The 19,905-nt window shown below is 30.7% G+C and overlaps 2 protein-coding genes across 3 annotated transcripts; one reads left to right on the top strand and one right to left on the bottom strand.

The window, feature by feature from the left end:
• Nucleotides 1-6,464: 6,464 nt before the first annotated feature.
• LOC111200978 (putative E3 ubiquitin-protein ligase RING1a) lies at nucleotides 6,465-9,658 on the bottom strand. Of its 2 annotated transcripts, none has more exons than XM_022692687.2 (9): nucleotides 9,298-9,658; nucleotides 9,113-9,158; nucleotides 8,631-8,689; nucleotides 8,235-8,316; nucleotides 8,024-8,144; nucleotides 7,902-7,943; nucleotides 7,175-7,813; nucleotides 6,890-7,081; nucleotides 6,465-6,761 (listed from the first exon to the last, which is right to left on the bottom strand). In XM_022692687.2, exons 1-9 carry the CDS (start codon nucleotides 9,563-9,565, stop codon nucleotides 6,729-6,731), a joined length of 1,482 nt encoding a protein of 493 aa, XP_022548408.2. In that variant the 5' UTR covers nucleotides 9,566-9,658; the 3' UTR covers nucleotides 6,465-6,728. The 2 variants fall into 2 exon arrangements, with proteins under 2 accessions (XP_022548408.2, XP_022548407.2); XM_022692686.2 differs by having other exon boundaries at nucleotides 6,872-7,081.
• A 7,170-nt stretch (nucleotides 9,659-16,828) lies between these two features.
• Nucleotides 16,829-17,899, top strand: LOC106416894. The gene is made up of 5 exons (XM_022692688.2): nucleotides 16,829-16,890; nucleotides 16,978-17,053; nucleotides 17,149-17,369; nucleotides 17,455-17,530; nucleotides 17,616-17,899. The coding sequence occupies exons 1-5, from the start codon at nucleotides 16,873-16,875 to the stop codon at nucleotides 17,897-17,899; spliced, it is 675 nt and encodes a 224-aa protein (XP_022548409.2). The 5' UTR covers nucleotides 16,829-16,872.
• The last annotated feature ends 2,006 nt before the right edge of the window (nucleotides 17,900-19,905 follow it).

Consider the following 19,905-nt stretch of genomic DNA (forward strand, 5'->3'; position numbering starts at 1 on the left):
TATTATCATTTTATTTATTTTAAAAATCACAACAGTATATCATCAGACTTATTTCTTACAAGACATAATGTTATTGGAAATGGTTCCATTTTTTTATATGGATGTCATGAATAATAGACAAGTGAGAAACTTGATCGAGTTATCTAAGACGCATATGGTATGTCTTTGTGTATCAAACCAATGCCATAAAGAAATTAGAATTGACTACAATGTGGATGTGTCTGATGATGGTACTAGTTTTCTGATGAAAATTCTATTGAAGGGTTAGAGATAATGTTGCTGATGAAATTCAAGCAACTGAAGTATATTCTTGAGACTTCTTGAAAAATATTTGTGAGCATTTTATTCTTGAGACTTTTTGAGAAGTATTTATAGATTTTCTTGTTTTTACGTATGTGTTAGTTATTATTTTTGGTTATGGTAAACTCATTTTTTTGTTGATTAGAGTATGTTGAGATAAATTTGATACCTAACAAAACTTAATAATATCATACATACAAGTGAAAAATAGTAATCTACAAACAAATATTTTATAAAGATAAATTATTACAAAGAAAATTTTATAAGATTCTTCTAGAGTTTGTTTGATTATTCATAATCTTGATGTTCAAATGAAGTTTGTTAATAAAATCTGAAAAAGATAAAACAATATTAATGAATGATTTAAATTATAAAAAAGATATGAGATAAAAAAAGAAGCATAAATCACATTTTAGTAGATTTCATTTGATGTCTACACAAAATTTATACTCTAGGGTTCTTTTGAGATACTATTTTTTTATATGTAATTAAGGGTGCTCTGCGAGCATATACCACCATTAGATACAAATATTTCAAGTTTCAGTGAATATAGAAGAGGTTAATCAAAATGGGATGAAAGTTTGTTTGATAAAGAAGATTTGAGAGAGAGAATTATAGAGAGTTGGGAAAGCGGTAAAGCAGAAAACTCCTAAAGTAAAATACTAAAATTTGGCTGTATCAAAAAATCTATGGGCTAGAATAACTTTGTAATCTCAAAAATAAAAAGTGGACTATGTTCTCTCATATGAAATACTTACCACGTAAAGGAAGTGAAACATACACTGATAAAGAGTAATACTATAAACAAAAGGAGCAAAAACAATAGGATTAAAACATGTTAACTGCAACATCAAAATTTTCTATGCAGCGACTAAAGCTCGATTAGCCAGAAATCATATTATGGCTATGGAAAGTGAAGATACAACAATGGGTCAATCTGAATAATCCTACTTTAAAAATGACTTTTTAATTTTTATTAAGTACAAGAAGCTCAATATATTTGCTTTTTCTGCAACACTTGCTCATTAATTAAAATAAAAAGGCCTCAAGGTTTTAGCCCAATAATGGGTCAACTTATGAATTGCATTCCCTCTTTGTGTATGTGTATGCTAAAGAATCATCTCAACCTGTAGCTGCATATATTTTTTGCAAAACTGGCAAAAGAAGAAAGAGAATGCTCACTTTTTTTTTAATTTCAAATAAGAACAACAAGAATCAGAATAACAACACCACAACCACCACAGATACTCAAAAACACGACAGGTTATTTACCGAGTCAAGAGATTATATTGCTGTTAACAAAATTTTTGGTTATATGTTCCTTCAAACAGATTCCGAGCAGACAGATAACAAGGAGAACATTCCTCTATCACAAGTGTTATGAATCAAGTGTTAGTCTTCATCGTCGAATCAAGTGTTTATTCACTTTTAATGTTTACTAGAGCTTGACCCGCACGCCTGTGCGGGTGCTAAGTGTTTTTATATATGTTTTTTGTTTTCTATATGAAGATCTCATATATTTAAGATGAATAACCATTTTGTAATACAACTGTATCACCATATTAATTTTTATTTTTTTACAAATTTTTATTTGTTTTCCATTTTAAGTCTTCTATTTTTTTTTTAAAGTACATATTGAAATGTTAATTGTTTAGTAAATGATAATATGCTATCAATTTTAACGATTTTATAAACAAAATCTATATCTATAATTATTGTGAATTTTATGTGTGTACCTAAATAAAGAAGAAATGTTTTTTTTTAACAATATATAATATAATATTGAGAAATTCCTTGGGATAGACCTAGAAATGTTTTTGTCACAAATATAGACCTTACGAATAAAAATGACCAAAATAGACTTAAATGTTTTATCAAAAGAAGTAAATATACACTTATATCGCTAGGGTTAATTAATCTAGACATTAGGGTTTAGAGTTAAGGGGTGGAGTTTAGGGTTTAGGGTTTAAAGTTTACGGTTTAGGATTTAGAGTTTAGGGTTTAGAGTTGAAGGTGTTATTGGTTTATATATTTTGATTGATTTAGAAATTCATATAGTATTTATAAATCCAAGTAAAATATACAAATTCGGAGGTTTTCTTTCGGATTTGAGTCTTTGTATTTTTAACTAAAAAATCCAAACAAATCCATTCAAATTTATTATAAAATCAAATATATTAGTAAATATGTACGATTGAATAATACTTAATTTGATATTGAATTTATGAATCATTAAACCAATAACACATGATTTTAATACAGATTAAAAAATCACAGAACCAATAACACTAGATTTAGTTCGGATTTTCAAATCCATTAAAATACAACAACCAATAACCCCTACGAAGAGTGGAGTTTTGAGGATATGATTTCAATTTTTTTTTTTAATTTAAAATTTTTAAAATAAAAAATGCTATTTTGATCATTTTAGTTTTTGAGGTCTATTTTTGTGACGAAAACTTAAAAAAGTCTATTTGAAAGAATTGCCCTAATATATTTTCTTAAATCATTTTTCTAAAGAAAATTATAATCAATATTTTCATTAATGAAAATGAAATTAAGATTATGATTTAGGCTGAGGTATAACGTTATTTGGGCTCAAAAAAATTGTTTGATGTGTCAAAAACCCCATTAAAGAAAAACAGTAATCTGTCTAAAATAAAAGCAAACCAATACCTGTTAGAACTCAATAAAAACACTTTAAAACTAACTAGATTTTTTAACCGCGCTACGCGCAGATAAGATATTATATGTATTTCTCAATTCTAAAAAATAATGTATAATATTGTATTATATTATTTAAAGAATATAAGACTATATCACATAAATATATATTTTATATTTTCTTTATGGAAATCATTATGTTGTTTGATTGTTGTACTTGATTCACATATTTGCATAGATATTTGTGATAGATGAATAACTATAATTTCATTATCAGTAAATAATATATATTTATTATATAATATAAAAAAATGAAATTATTTACTTTTTAACAAACTTGTCTCATGTTGGGGACTCGGTTATAGATATATCATATTCGAAGGAAAGATTTTTACACTTATCAATCTTCTTAACAACCAAGAAACAAATCTGAATATCAAAACAATATCTCATACGATCTCTTTGTGGAATAACTGCTCTGAAGAAATTGAATTTATGCATCAAAAAGACTGGAAATGAATGTGCATATGTGTTATCTAAGTTAGCTTTACAAAGTACTATTTATAGTTCATATATCATTTATGTCCATCCTATTTTTTTGTCCATCATTTCTTAAACATCTTGAAATAAGTAATGCTAAATAATAAACTTTTGGCTCACAAAAAAATATAATCAAATTTGTCTAATTATCGCTTAATTTGTCTAACTGATATATGTATTTCTCAATTCTAAGAAAATAATGTATAATATTGTATTACATTAAGAATATAAAATATGACTACATAACATAAATATATTTTTTAAATTTTCTTTGTGGAAATCATTATGTTGTTTGATTGTTGTACTTGATTCACATATTTGCATATATATTTGTGATAGATGAATAACGATATTTTTATTATCAGTAAATAATATATATATAATATAAGAAAAATAAAATTATTTACTTTTTAAACAAACTTGTCTCATGTTGGGGACTCGGTTATAGACATATCATATTCGAAGGAGACATTTTTACAGTTATCAATTTTCTTAACAGTTAAAAAACAAATCTGAATATCAAAACAATATCTCATACGATCTCTTTGTGGAATAACTACTCTGAGGAAATTGAATTTAGGCATAAAAAATGACTGAAAATGGATGTGCAGATGTGTTATCTAAGTCAGCTCTACAAAGTACTATTCATAGTTCATATATCATTAATGTCTATCCTATTTTTTTGTCCATCATTTCTTAAACATCTTGAAATAACTAATGCTAATTAATAATAAACTTTTTTCTGGAAAAAAAAATCAAATTTGTCTAATTATCGCTTAAATATTTTATTAATATGGTCTAAAAAGCTTTCAAGTGATATCATAGTTTAATTTTTTAGTTTTTTTTGTTAATTTTTAGAGTTTTTTGTATTTAAGATTTTTTTCCATATTAAGCTTCTATTTCTTTCACATAATTGATATATATATATATATATATATATGTCATAAAAATTACCATCTAATCAGTTTTACTTATTTATTATTTTGTTTTAACGAAAATACACTTTTTAAATAATTTAATTTAAAATAAAATTATATATTAGTTTGCTGTAGTCTAACAATTTGATTGATTTAATTAATTTGCTTTGGTGGATAACTTAAAAAGTTTTCACATGAATCAGGGAAAGCAAGCTTATGTTGTTATATTATATTTATTTTGTGTATATAGAATCTATATATAATGCTAGTGTAATAAAGAAAGAACATTATTTTTTGTAACTTCAAAAAGATACATTATTACAATTTGAAATTAATCAAAATTGAATAAAATGGTAATTAAATATTTGTAAATCTAATTGTTTTTTTATCTTGTTTAGTTGGATTCTCATGAAAAAAATCGATAGGTTAAACAAATGTTTCAAAATTTGTTGTGTTATTGTTTTGTCTATAAATTACAAAATTTATTGAATTAATATATTTAATTATTGCACCCTTAAATAATATTTTATTAAGACATTAGAGAAGTATGTTTTGAGTTGTTTTGTCAAAATTGTACAAAAATCTATGCTTTTTCATATTTGTCACGAAAATTTATATGTTAAACTTACTTTTACAAAAAATTTAACTTTATCACGAAGAAAAAATCTATGCTTTTTCATATTTGTCAACGTTCTCACACTTTCAAAGAATATATTAGTTTAGTCACTTACTTATTTTTTTTTTACAAAACAAAGTATCGGAGTATTGAAAGTTGAATTCATATTATTGTAAATGTACATAAGAGTTTGTGATTACATACTTAGTGGTTCTTGTATATGTGTCCAAGAAAGTTTCAATGGCTTAGTAGTAACTGTCCTATATATATGTCATAATAACCCAAGTTCGATTCTTTCCTTCGCATTGTTTTTTCATTTTTTACGAAAAAATAAATGAGATGACGTCGCAATTTTGGACTCTCTGATTGGTTGATTTTTCTATCCTACATGGACACCCTCTCCATGGCTTATATCTCCCTTTTAGTATTGTATTGATTCGCCATTCGTCTTTGAATGGCTTGAGATCATTGATAAGAACCATTTTTCTTGTGCCAGACATGTTTGTTTTCTGAGATGTGTATGGATGTTAGGAAAGTCTTAGACTCGGTATATATAGATAGGTGAAAGAATGATGGTTAAGAGGAGTTATGGCGTGCATAGATTTTGTGCGGATATTCACTGCATTAAATTTTTTTAAACTAAATCATATCTTTTGAAAATATATGGGAATGATTTATAAATATTGTTATAAATGTTTGCGCAGATTATGGTAACAAATTAATTGGAAAGGCATCCGACGGAAATTAGGAAGAAAGATAACAGAGCTAAAAGATATCTACCTTGGAGAAAAAAAAAGACGTGGAAAAAAATCTTTCTATGAATATTTACGTAATATATGGGACTGATTTCTATATATTGCTAAGATTACATGCGAGATTTTAGGTTGTAGCATCTTTTTTAAAAATTAATTGGGTTAATTAAACCAGATGGTTTCGAAGATTAACGGGACAGGATAAGAAACATTGGTTAAAGCCTTATCTTAATGAAATTACTAAAATGACTCTAATTATCCATGTTTCCAAATACATTTCATCAAGACTACTATTTAAGTTTCCAAACAATCCTATTTTGTACTTGAGTTTTAATAAGATAGATGTCCTGGGAGAAAACTACTCCATTAGTATCATTTGTGCTAAAGTCATGAAGTTCCAAACAAGTACAAGGGACTTGTCATTGCCTCATGTCCAGAACCCACCTAGGCCGATGGAACAGACAAGTCTGAATGAATGAACCAGAGTTGGTGACATCTCAGCCAACTCGTCCTGTGAGACTTAAAAGCAATTCAGATTTTGAGGGAGAGATGCTGACGGAGATGCCTAAGTTTGAATAAGAAGTTTGTGAGACAAAGTCATACAAAAGCAGATAGAGGCTGGAAAGGTCAGAACTCCCTACACAACCGACTATCCTGTGGTATGCAACAACGGTATAAAAATATAAATTAATTTAATAAGACAAGTAATGTGCTTTACCTGAAACTGTCACAGAATACTAAATAACGTCTACAGACTACAATGAGAAAAAAAAAAGACTCACAAATGTAAAATTCCATAGAACTTAACTACTTAAACCGAAAAAAAACAACTGAGATATATAATCTAGCAAACAGATAACACAAGCCCCCTGATCCATCTTTATATATACGTTGTTGTTGTTCTTCGCAGCAGCACGTCCTTCAGGCTCCAAGTTTCTTTCACTCGGTTTGCTTCTGCCGGTAAGCTATGATCTAAAAGGAACAAACCCGATAACAAAAATGTTTTAGACAGTTGAATCATACTACTTACTTACATAAGACTATTGAATAGGTATATCGAAATAGATTCTTATTATTATTACTATTAATGGTGACGCTACCAAATGTTGTTCAACTTTGAGCCTTGACAATGTTTCATTGTCTTCCAGACTTTGCATCTCTTCTTTGGATGCTGAAGCTGAATCTGAAGCCACTACAGGAAGATTCTCTATTGCCTTATCTCCTCCTCCTAATTCTCTTGTTACCAACAATTCCACCTCTTCAGTCTTCAGATGTAACTGAAGTGCCACAAACTGTTCAACATTGAGAAAACACTCTTAACAAGGATAAATATATTCTATATAAAGTGAAAATTGCAGACTAAATAGAGAGAGAGGAGTACTCACTTCACGGAGCTGTTTAACAGGCAAAGTGGGTCGGCAACAGAGATATGCTTGAGGTAACTCTGGTACACAGTTTGTGTCCACTGAGACAAGCTTGAGATGAATATCCTCAATACTGTTGCCATCGACGCTGCTGCGTAGACACTCCACAAGTCTATTCACGCGAGCATTCCTCACACTCTTACTACTACCTCCTGTTGCATTATTCCCATGCCTTGTGTGACTCCTTGTACCCCCTCTTCCCCAAGCAAGTATCTCCGGGTTCCACACAAGCCCTGGAGATATCCCTTTGCTGTTGTTGTCTCGAAGATTCATATCTGCGTCGTTCTCTGCGCAGTTACCATTGTTGTTGTTTGCACCTGAAGAAGAAGGGTTCAGTGTTGAACGACTTGTAGACCGTTTCCTTCTTTTTCTCAGCCGGACTTCTGCACCACGCTCTTCTGAAGACGAATCTTTCCCGTTGTTGTCATCATTATTATCATCTTCATTGGCTTCTTCTACTGTGTTCTGTTCCATGTTTCTGCAGTTCCTTCTCCTTCTACGTTGTGGTCTCGTTGAAACCGATGCCTCTTTACCAAAAGATTTTCTTTTCACAAGAGCCTCAGATTGTCTCTGCGATACTTCAGCTATAGATGCTTGAATCTACACAAAAGCCATAAACAACTTAGAGAAACATACTTTTTTAGATAGTAAGAAGAAGGTAAATAACAACATTCTCCACAGCACAGACCTGCTTGTTACGAGCCTTGTCATCTTCATGAAAAGCGAATTCCTGAAAAAGAAATGGAAAGCATTGCAGAGATAAACAAGCAAACAAGCACACACACAAAAAGAAGGTGTTGATGCTTTTACCTCTTCCTCATACGTATCAATATTTGAGAATAGAGCTGCAATAAGAGCATCAAAAGTGGGGTCGTCTCTAAGAGAACGACGGCTTGCACAACGTTTCCTGCAAGCTGGACATTCCTTGTTCCTGCAATAGAGCAATAAACTCAGAACGAAGCTTTTATGAAGACCAAACAACTATGCTTCCAGAGGATGATGAACAAGTGGAGGGCAATACCCCAATCTCATTGACTTATCAATACATTCCCTACAGAACCGATGCAGACATTCCATCACAGTCCTTGTTTTCTTTATGATTCCTGGAAGAAGAAAAAAAGAAACTCCTATCAGCATACTCATTCTGTATTAGTGCAGATTAAACAAGCAGTTGTAGGATTATGAGAAAGTTAGTAATGTGAAAATGTCAGCCAAAGTAATTTTCATCAATAAAAAGACAAGTTTAAACATATTCTCTGCAAATCAATGACATACACAAGAAGAACATATTGAAAGACTCTAGAATAGTTGAAGTAAAAAACCAACATTGGAGCTTTAGGATGAGTTTGATTCCCAACAAGGATGTTGTAAGTGATGTACTCTGAATTAAAAATATTTAAAAGAAGAAATTAAGTACCTAAGCAAATGGGACACTGGACGTCTTTACGGATTTCTCCTAGATCAATTTCCACAAATCTGCACGAAAAAAAAAAAGATATTGTTAAACAATAAAGATACAGAATGTGTCTCAGGAAATGAATATAGGTTGGAACTTGTAGATGCTACAATATTGACAGAAAAACCAAAAGAGTTTTGTACAATAAAAAGTTTAAGTTGACCCAACTTTACAGAGGAGGCTGCAATGAATAAAGCTAGAACCTCTACATTGTTCAAGCGCAAGAGCTGAGAGATAGTTTAGAGATTTTGGAGCACAACACAAGGACGACATTAATTACAACATGCAAGCGCTAAGACTATTGATTTCATCAGATTACTAAATCAGGCACATGTACTTGCTCCACAAACCCATCAAAAGAGACAGTCAGAAACTGAATGGAGAAGAGAAGCCATTACGGCAAAACACACATCTGTATACAGAGAGTAGAGAAGGAACCGTACTCTGAGTTCACTCCTGATGCAGAAGATGGACTTTTCTCCTTAGAATCTGAAACAAAAAAAAAAAGAAGAGAGAACCAAAACTCGATCACACCAAACAAACACAGTCTCACGTATATATATACACAAGAAGAAGCGTAAAGTACGTTTCCACGAGTACAAACCCAAACACACAAAACAAACTTTACCTTCTTCCTCTTCTTCTTCTTCTTCATCTTTCTCCTCCTCCTCCTCCTCGTCTGCATCTTCCTCGTCTTCTTCGACTACTTCTTCCTCCTCCGCCTCGTCGCGTTTCACTTCTTCTTCGTCGTCTCCTCCTTCTTCATCTTTCCTCTCTTGTAGATCCTCTTCTTGCTTCTCTTCAGGTTCTGGACCAAATCGGTCGCCTCGTTGGTCTTTATCTCCGCCTTCCCCATCGGGAATCTCAGCCGCCTTCAAGCTCTTCTCCACAGACATTGTAGAAGACCACGAGCTCTATCACAGAAACCAAAAGAGCTTCCACTTCCTCTCTCTCCTCTCTGTCTACGTCTCTCTCTTTTCTTCTGCTGTGTTTGTGTTTTGGGTTCGGTCCCGATATAGAGAGAGAGAGGAAAAATTAGGGGGCTGATTGATCGAAATAAAACATGGGGGGTTTAATTTTTATTTTGACCTAAGATTTCTAATTATTGTGGGTCCTGAAAGGATAATTAAAATAAATAGACCCCGATTCTTAATTCGATTAGATACTGTGCATCTCGGCCTTCCACTCGCATGTTCAAAGTCCATTTGCAAAGCCTGATTATTATCGTTACATCTAGGGATTTTAATGAAAAGATCTTTCAAGTATTAATCGATCTACTATATTAATATTATTATTTTTTATATAAATACTTTTCAACTAAAAGATATTAATAAAAAAAATTATAGGGTCTAACGGGTAACATCAAGAAAATATTGGGAGTTTGAAGTGATTACTGTTATTCTAACATGGATTTTAAAAAACACTTTAAAATTCAGTGTTATTGAACTTATCATTTCATAAAACATTCTAAAATTCATTGTTATTGAACAAAATTTAAATTGGAGATTTTAAAGTGTTTTAATTATTTCTAGAGTGTTTGAGAGGATTTTCTTAGTAATAAAAATAAAAATCCAAATCTCATTGTTTTAGATAAAATTTTAGAATTATTAACAAAAATCACCCATAAATTATTAAATCCACCTAAAATCATCTAAAAACTCACTTAATATCAAATCACTTAAAATATCAGATTCAATACACCCTCTTAGTGATGAACACATTTGTTTATATTTTTCTACAATAAAAGAAATGAAAATCCCGCTGTCAAGAAGTTTTCTCTTAGATCCACGGTAGGTCTGGACATTTTAACCTGGACCTGAAAACTCAAACTAGAACCAATCCGAAAATACCCAACCCGAAACCGAACCGAAAGTTTACAAGCATTTTTTGGATCAAGATTTCAGATTTCATTTACTTGAAAGAACCAGAACGAAAGGAACCGACTCGAATAAACTCGGATCCAAAAAGAACCGACCCGATAAGAACCGATTTGTACCCAACTTAAAACATGTTTTTCCAAAAATATGATTTTCTTGTGTTCTATTTAATATATATTATTTTAAGAAAGTTGAAATATCTTTTGTTAACAATATTTGTTATTATTTTGTAGTATTTTTAAGTAATATGAAGCTTTAAAATATAAAATTTAGAGTTTAAAAATGTTTTATTTTAATTACTAATAGTTTAATTTAGGTTGTTTTGTAAAATTTTAGATATATATGACAAATATCTACTAAATTTGATGGAGTTTGGGTATGTCATGTTCTTTTTAGATCCTAAATACTTGAAATCGATCCGGACTGATATGGATCCAAAAATTACAGGTATTTTATCGGTACTTTAATTATGGACTCGAACCGACCGGACCGGAGAAGAACCGACCTGAATCCGAACAAAAAATTACAAGTTCCTGTTGGGTCTGAATGTTTAGGATTCGAAGGATCCAGACCCGAAAGGAACCGGTCCAAACCCGACCCGGGGACCCGAACGTCCATGCTTAATCCGCAGCTCCCCAGATGGTTTGGCTTCCACTACCGCCGGGGGACTTATAGCTTTCTTCCCCCTCTTGTGAAGTGTTCTTCTTTCCGTTGTCCTATTCGTCTCCCCTTCTCTCTCCTTGGGGCTTTTTCCGACGGGGTTGCTTTCCGGATTAGGGGTCGTTGACGGTATCAGTGATGCATATTTCCTGGTAGTTGTTGGTGGTCTCTATCGGCCGTGATCTCTGTTGGTCAGTGGCTCTTTGTGTGGTAGTGTTCATAGCCCCTACAGAGCAGCGTTAACTATGTTTCTGTCCAAGTTGATCTCCTATCTTTGGAGTTTGACCTTGGTGGTGAGATGTTGATAGTTGCGATCCAAGGATCTGCCTTTTGGATGTCCTTGCATGGTGGTTTTGTTGGAGCTTTATCATCTCCTCTCCTTGATGTTACTATTGTCTTAGGTTTTAGTTCTTGCTTTCTCTTTGGAGGGTGTTTAGGGTAAATGATAAGATCATAACAAGTCATGACATCGTGGGATCATCTCCACTTGTATACCATGTTCTATATTAGTTTAGTGGCCAGTTATTTAGTTGACAAGTTCTTGTGTATTTAAGTTACGTATGTTTTGCTTAATGGGATATGAAAAGAAAATTGAAGTAACTTGTGTTTTGTTCTATTTAGTTTGTTCTTTCACAAACTCTCTTAGCTTTGAGGAGGGATCTTAATTGGCATCAAAGCAAACTTGTGTTCTAAAGTATCAAAGGGGTTGATTATGTTCACTCCTAACAATTGGTATCAGAGCACTTCTATCCTGCGATTTCGCATCACCGATTTGATCTGGAGCACTTAACTGTGGTATCAAATCACTTTCACCCACAAAAAAAAAAGACCAAAAAAAAAAAGGTTTCAGCAGCTTCATGATTGTGAAGATTATTACGATCACGTCTACTCTGTTCGCGAGCCTTTGTATGACGTATACGATGAAATGTTGTGATGGGCTTCCATGAAGTGCAAGCTGAAATGCTCCGGAAAGTTCATGACAAGCTCCAAAAGATGAAAGTTTGTATAGCGGATAGTGTCAAGCGTCTCGAGAAGACCGTTAATCATATGGTGGAGGTGGTGAAAGATATGAGATCTAGTGAAGAAAAAGCTAGTGATGGTAACGTTCAACAACCTTCTCAAAGATGTGTATCAGTTACGCAATCGGCGAACTCAACGCTAAAACGTGGACGACCTCGAACGGTTCCGTTCCGCAAATGTCAAACTTCACATGTTGGCAAACCAAGAAATATTAGCCCAATAACGTACAGAGATGGTATTGGCTCTACACGGACTCAAAAACAAGGTACACTGCCTCAAGCACCTTCCATGCGATGGAGATTCCAAGTTTCAGCCTATGCTCTAGATGGTGCAATGGAAAAAATTCTTTTGGTGGGGAAGGTGGTAAAGGAAACCATCCATTTGATCGTGGAAAAGTTAGGATCATTGAGAAGCTGTTCTCAAAGATTGGTATGAACTTTGGGGACAAAGTTTTTTTAGAGGATGGAGTATTGATAAGATCATAACAAGTCACGGCATCGTGGGATCATCTCCACTTGTATACCATGTTCTATATTAATTTAGTGGCCAGTTATTTAGTTGACATGTTTTTGTGTATTTAAGTTACGTATGTTTTGTTTAATGGGATATGAAAAGAAAATTGAAGTAACTTGTGTTTTGTTCTATTTAGTTTGTTCTTTCACAAACTCTTTTAGCTTTGAGGAGGGGTCTTAATTGGCATCAAATCAAACTTGTGTTCTAAACACTACAAGAAAACAGCGTAATTCTGACGGACATTCTGACGGAAAATGAGATCCTCGGAATATTCCGACGAATTTCCGAGGAAATTCCGAGGAAACCCAAAATTTGGGGTTCCTCGGAATTTCCTCGGAATATACCGATGAAATACCGAGGAAATCATATTTCCTCGGAATATTCCGAGGAAATACCGAGGAAATCATATTTCCTCGGAATATACCGATGAAATACCGAGGAAATCATATTTTTCGGAATTTCTATTAATTTATATTGTTCCTCGGAATTTCCTCGGAATATTCCGAGGAAATTCCGAGGAACACATGTTTGGGGTTTCAAAACATCAAATTTTTTTGCCCTATATCATTTCTTATACAAATGCAATGCATACCATTGAGGAAACTTTGTATAGATGATCATAAACCATGAAATAACAAAATTTCAAAACGAATTGTAAGTATTCCCTTTACCGTTCATTAAAGTGTATAAGTGTTTCTCTTATGTTGTGGGGATTTCGTTCATACAATCGGAAAAGTGTTATATAAGTGTTTCACTTAAACAAATTTTTGACTTCATAATCAGTCTAAGACACTTAATAAGGGTTATATAAGTGTTATTCAAACCGCAAAACGTTGTTTTCGGTTTAAAAACCCTACTTCCTCGGAAAAGCCTCGGAATATTCCGAGGAAATTCCGAGGAAAAACAAGTGTTCCTCGGAATTTCCTCGGAATATTCCGAGGCTTTTCCGACGATTAAGGGCTTTGCTTTTAGGGTTTCTGTTTCTTCGGAAAAGCCTCGGAATATTCCGAGGAAATTCCGAGGAACACTTGTTTTTCCTCGGAATTTCCTCGGAATATTCCGAGGCTTTTCCGAGGAAGTAGGGTTTTTAAACCGAAAACAAAGTTTTGCGGTTTGAATAACACTAATATAACCCCTATTAAGTGTCTTAGACTGATTATGAAGTCAAAATTTGTTTAAGTGAAACACTTATATAACACTTTTCCGATTGTATGAACGAAATCCCCACAACATAAGAGAAACACTTATACACTTTAATGAACGGTAAAGGAAATACTTACAATTCGTTTTGAAATTTTGTTATTTCATGGTTTATGATCATCTATACAAAGATTCCTCAATGGTATGCATTGCATTTGTATAAGAAATGATATAGGGCAAAAAAATTTGATGTTTTGAAACCCCAAACATGTGTTCCTCGGAATTTCCTCGGAATATTCCGAGGAAATTCCGAGGAACAATATAAATTAATAGAAATTCCGAAAAAATATGATTTCCTCAGTATTTCATCGGTATATTCCGAGGAAATATGATTTCCTCGGTATTTCCTCGGAATATTCTGAGGAAATTCCGACGGATATTTAAGTGGCCGTCGGAATTTCCTCGGAATATTTTCATTTAACCGGGCAAACAAGCCGCCAAATATTTCGCGAAAATTGAAATTGAAAATACCGAGGAAATTCCGACGGATAGTTTCCGTCGGACCCTAGGTTTTATAGACACGAAACACTTCTTCTTCCCCCATTTCTCTCTTCTTCCTCCGGCGATCTCTCTCTTTTTCCGGCGATCTCCCCCTTCTCTCGCGACGATCTCTCTGGCGAATCCTCTCTATTCCTACACAAATCATGTAAGGACCCTATCCCACTCTCTTAGGTTCTATTTGTTAGGTTTTTAAGTAGATTTGATGATTTTAGAAGTTTTTTGTTAGATTTTTGTTAGGGTGATTGGTTAGGATTGTGATTTGGTTGTGTAATAGGTTTAGAATTGTGATTTGGTTGGATAATTTGTTGTGTTGTATTGATTTAGAACTTTTTTATAAATTTTTTATTATTTTTGTATTTATAAAATCGATTTTGGATTTTACAAAACGTTTTTTGTATATAAATTCAATTTTTGGATTTATAAAAGATGATTTCATATTTATAAAAATATTTATATTTATTAAAACTAATTTTGTATTTATAAAACATTTTTTTGATTTATAAACACTATTTTATTAGTTTTTGTATTTATAAAAACTATTTTGTATTTATAAAAATATGATTTCATATCTATAATTATTTATTTTTATAAAACTAATTTTGTATTTATAAAGCATTTTTTTGTATTTTGTATTTATAGAACATTTTTTGATTTATAAACACTATTTTATTATTTTTTGTATTTATAAAAACTATTTTTAAATATACAAAACGTTTTTTGTACATAAATTCGATTTTTGGATTTATAAAAGATGATTCATATTTATAAAAATATTTATATTTATTAAAACTAATTTTGTATTTATAAAACAATTTTTTTGATTTATAAACACTATTTTATTAGTTTTTGTATTTATAAAAACTATTTTTAAATATAAAAAATGTTTTTTGTATATAAATTCGATTTTTGGATTTATAAAAGATGATTTCATATTTTAAAACTAATTTTGTATTTATAAAACATTTTTTTGATTTATAAACACTATTTTATTATTTTTTGTATTTATAAAAGCTATTTTGTATTTATAAAAAGATGATTTCATATCTATAAAAATATTTATATTTATAAAACTAATTTTGTATTTATAAAACATTTGTTGATTTATAAACACTATTTTATTATTTTTGTATTTATAAAAACTATTTTATTTTTATAAAAAGATGATTTCATATCTATAAAAATATTTATATTTATTAAAACTAATTTTGTAATTATAAAACATTTTTTTTATTTATAAACACTATTTTATTATTTTTTGTATTTATAAAAACTATTTTGTATTTATAAAAAGATGATTTCATATTTATAAAAATATTTATATTTATTAAAACTAATTTTGTATTTATAAAACATTTTTTTGATTTATAAACACTATTTTATTATTTTTTGTATTTATAAAAACTATTTTGTATTTATAAAAAGATGATTTCATATTTATAAAAATATTTATATTTATTATAACTAATTTTGAATTTAAAAAACATTTTTTTTTATTTATAAAAGCTATTTTATTATTTTTTGTATTTTAAATATGTTTTCTATTTCAATTTTAATTTTATATTTTCGAATTTCAATTTAAAAAAATAAATTTATATTTTTTTTTTAATTTTGGAAATATTCCGAGGAAGTGTATCCCTCGGGATATTCCGACGACATCTTCCTCGGAATATTCCGAGGACTTTCCGACGAACTTGTGGTCCTCGGAATTTCCTCGGAAATTCATTTCCTCGGAATTCCGTCGGAAATTTCCGAGGGATTTCCGAGGAAAAATGAATTTCCGAGGAGTTATTTCCGAGGACTTTTTTCGTCGGTATGTCGTCGGAATAGCGTTATTCCGACGACATACCGACGATTTTTTCCCTCAGTATGTCGCTGTTTTCTTGTAGTGAAAGTATCAAAGGGGTTGATTATGTTCACTCCTAACAGTAAAGCTACAGTTTTTGTTGGTCTTTATAGTTAGCTGTTGGGTAGCTTAGTTCCTTTGCAACGGAATCTTATGGTCTTGTCTTGTGCACCGGCTTTAGTTCCTCTGTAACCTATCATCAACTTTTAGGCTTTGTTGTTGGTAGTTGGCTCAATTTCTTTTTCCTAAGTTTGGTGCCATATGTTCTTCTCCGTCTCGTTGGAGTTTGCTGGTGGTGTTTATCGGTGTACTTGCCATCCACGTTTAGTAAATCAAAGCTGGTGGATTTGGGTTTAAGGGGTCAACAACGTCTCGATTGGTCGTTCTTCCTCCCTCGTCGGCGAGAGAGAGATAGAGAGAGTTTTGAAGGAGAAAGGTAAACTTCTACTCCACACGTGGCGTCCTTAATTAATTTTATCTAAACATTAAGAATAATTCAGTATTTAAGGCAAATTTTCCTAATTTTATTTAATTTGTGTATGTTAGGGTAAACAAAGAAAGCAGCTCTAGCTAGGAACCCAAAAAAACGATGGCGGCTCCTCAACTAGTATGAATTTCTCTGATTCTTTTTCTTTTCTTTCTACTTGTTTCTCAAGGCACTGTCTAACAGTTCATGTGTAATGTTTATGAATAGGCATGTGTTTTGCTTGTGGAAACTGAACTCAAAGGTTGGCAAAAGACATTACATAAAATATTTGTGGGCATTGAAGGTACAGAAGCTTTGAGTCTTGATTAATCTTCTTGTTAAATGATTACTCAAGAGGTAGATAAGTCTTTATAACTATAATTGTGTCGTTAATTCTAGGTTTAGCGTTCTCCATTGATGCACCCGACTGGTGGACACATGGGGAAGGAGCTAATCCTATGATGTTCACTAAGAAGTTGATGTTTTTACGTGGCGAAGTTGATCCTGTGGTCTTCATTAAAAAGTTATTTAAAGCGAAAAATTACGCTATGCTCTACAGGATTGATTATGGACATGAAGAGAATCCACAAGGCATCCGGAAACCTAATAATCATTTTCTGGTTATATATATATTGATCTCATAACTTCACTGCTTCCAACGCTTTTCAATTGTTTTAGTTTTTAAAACTGTTTTTTCTTTTGCAGAGATTTAGATTTGAGATAGACATGTTAGAAGGAAGTTGGTACAAGAAAATCATAGGAGCTTTAAAGACCATCCAAGGTTTGCAAGTTTTCTCTAATATTTATAGATATATAAGGTTTGGTTTGGTTTGGTGTTTGTTATTTATTTGTGAGTTCGATGTCAGGTGTATCGTTTACCATAGATGCACCAAGTCAGATGGTATATATGTGTGGGAACATTGAAGAAGGTTTGCTCTTGAAGATGTTAACGAAGACGGGCATTCAAATTTTGGGAATGGACTATGGTAATTTGAAGCCACCTCCCAAGAAAGTTGAGGCTCAAATATCAGATGGAACCGAGACACAACCCAAGAAAGACACAGAGCCTCCTCCTCCTGAGATTGTTGTTACGAAACACCAAGCCAAAAACAAGAAACATCGTGGTTTTAAAGTTTTTTGTTGTCCATGAATCATGTCGTCATTAGAACATAGTATTCTTAAGTTCCAGTTGTTTATTTAAGAGTCTGATAACAACAGACATTTACTATTTTTGCGTTTTCTTCCATAGATTCAATTCCAAGTAAAGTCTTTCTGCGTGTTTTACTACCTAGAGGAGAGCGGCTTGATAACAACCAACCAAAAATGAAACCATGGGTTTGGATTGAATGGATTATTTCTCTTACTAAAAATCTCATGTCGCTTGCCATGAGCATCCGTGAGATAGATCGAAAAGCATTCTTGCTTTGTTTATTTCATTCTCTCTGAAGTTACATTTTACCCACATTGTATGGGGTTATTTTAAAGATGTGTGCTGGTATTTTTTGTGCTTTTTGCTGGCCTGTTTGGTTCAGAATTATCAGAATATTTTGGATTTTTCATTGAATTATAAGTGCTAAAAACAAAAAAAATGAAAAAGAATGAAAAGAAAAAACTATTTTTTATGAATTATAAAAAAATTAAAAATATTAAAAAACAATATTCTATTTCGTTCTTTGTTCACCATTTATAGCTATAAAGTATCATCAAATCACATCAAAACTTTCTACTAAGTTTGTTTTAACAAAATGAATCAAGATCCTAAAACAATTATACACAAAATTGGTTGTAGAGTATCCACGAAATAAAGTGTGATGGTTGCATTCTTAGCTGTTACGTGTAAGAAAAACTTTTAAAATCTCATAATTTTTTTCTAGGTGAATTGTAAACATACAGTAAAAGCACTATAAAATTAATAAATACTAAAATTATAATATTTTCCTAATTAAAAACATTCTTAATGTACTTTGGTTTCTTGTTAGGTTTATATATTTTTAATATTTTTTGTTAAATCAAAATAATAATTGATTTCACGTTTTATATATCAATTAAATTTTATACATTTTACTTTATAATGTTGTTTTTATTAATTAGTGTATATGAGATATGTATCATAAAATAAAAATATTTTTAGATATAACCTAACTAAATATTATTAACACATTTTGAAGGGTTAAAAATAGATATAGACTCCATTGTAATTATAAAAAAAAGTAATATAACATTTTTTGTATTTAATTAAACTATATTTACTAATTTATGATTTTCATCAGAATATATAGTTATATAAGCTTTACAAAATATATTATCTTATCTATTTGTGTGGTGTTTTGAATTGGTCCAATTTGAAACCGATAAAATTCATTAATTTATAGGTCACACATCATAAATTTCTGTTATGTTGGATAGTGGTTTATATTTTCAAAATGTAATCATACACTCCCTAGCCAAATTAGGATTCCTAGTTCCGCATACAATAGTAAACTAGGTGTCTTTCTGCACCGTGTGCAGTAAAAAAATTTAAAATATTTTTTAACAAATAAATATAAATTATATTTTAAAATAAAATTTATTAATATTGTAAATTTTCTTTTTCGTATCAATATTTTAATATAAATTTGATTTAATTAAACATAAAAATTATATTTAAGAATATGCATGTATATATTTGAAATTATAATCTTAGATAGATTTTTCTATCTATTTATTTTAATTAAATATATTAAATAAATTTGTAAAAGTTGCATAATTACCAAAAAATAAAATAAAACAATATTTATAAAATTTGTAGATATATAAGAAAATAATGATTTTATGATTAAATGTTTATAATTTTCTAAAAAAACTGTATACATTTTTGAAAATTTTAGTAATAAAATTGTATAATTAAAATTATATAATTAAATTATATTTCGAAATTTATAATGCCATATTTGAATATATTTATTTTAATGATGATTTATGAGTTATTCCCATATTCTAAAAACAAATTCAAAAAAATAAATTGACATTAAATGTAATATATGAGTTATTACCATATTTTAAAAAATTTACCAAAAATATAAATTAACACTAAATGCAATTGTCCATATCATATTAAGCTATAAGACATGTCATCAATTTCAGTAGCCATGTCATATTTGTTTTGTGAAATTGATT

Source organism: Brassica napus, chromosome A9 (genome assembly GCF_020379485.1).
Source record: "Brassica napus cultivar Da-Ae chromosome A9, Da-Ae, whole genome shotgun sequence".
In the NCBI taxonomy this organism is placed as follows: Eukaryota; Viridiplantae; Streptophyta; class Magnoliopsida; order Brassicales; family Brassicaceae; genus Brassica; species Brassica napus.

Coding starts and splice junctions, on each gene's coding strand:
- LOC111200978 (XM_022692686.2), bottom strand. CDS start 9,565: ATGTCTGTGGAGAAGAGCTTGAAGGCGGCTGAGATTCCCGATGGGGAA. Junction 9,159..9,297: donor AGAAGAAGAAGAGGAAGAAG/GTAAAGTTTGTT, acceptor TTTTTGTTTCAG/ATTCTAAGGAGAAAAGTCCA. Junction 7,944..8,023: donor TTGATACGTATGAGGAAGAG/GTAAAAGCATCA, acceptor TTTCTTTTTCAG/GAATTCGCTTTTCATGAAGA.
- LOC106416894 (XM_022692688.2), top strand. Junction 17,054..17,148: donor AATATTTGTGGGCATTGAAG/GTACAGAAGCTT, acceptor CGTTAATTCTAG/GTTTAGCGTTCTCCATTGAT. Junction 17,370..17,454: donor AACCTAATAATCATTTTCTG/GTTATATATATA, acceptor TTTCTTTTGCAG/AGATTTAGATTTGAGATAGA.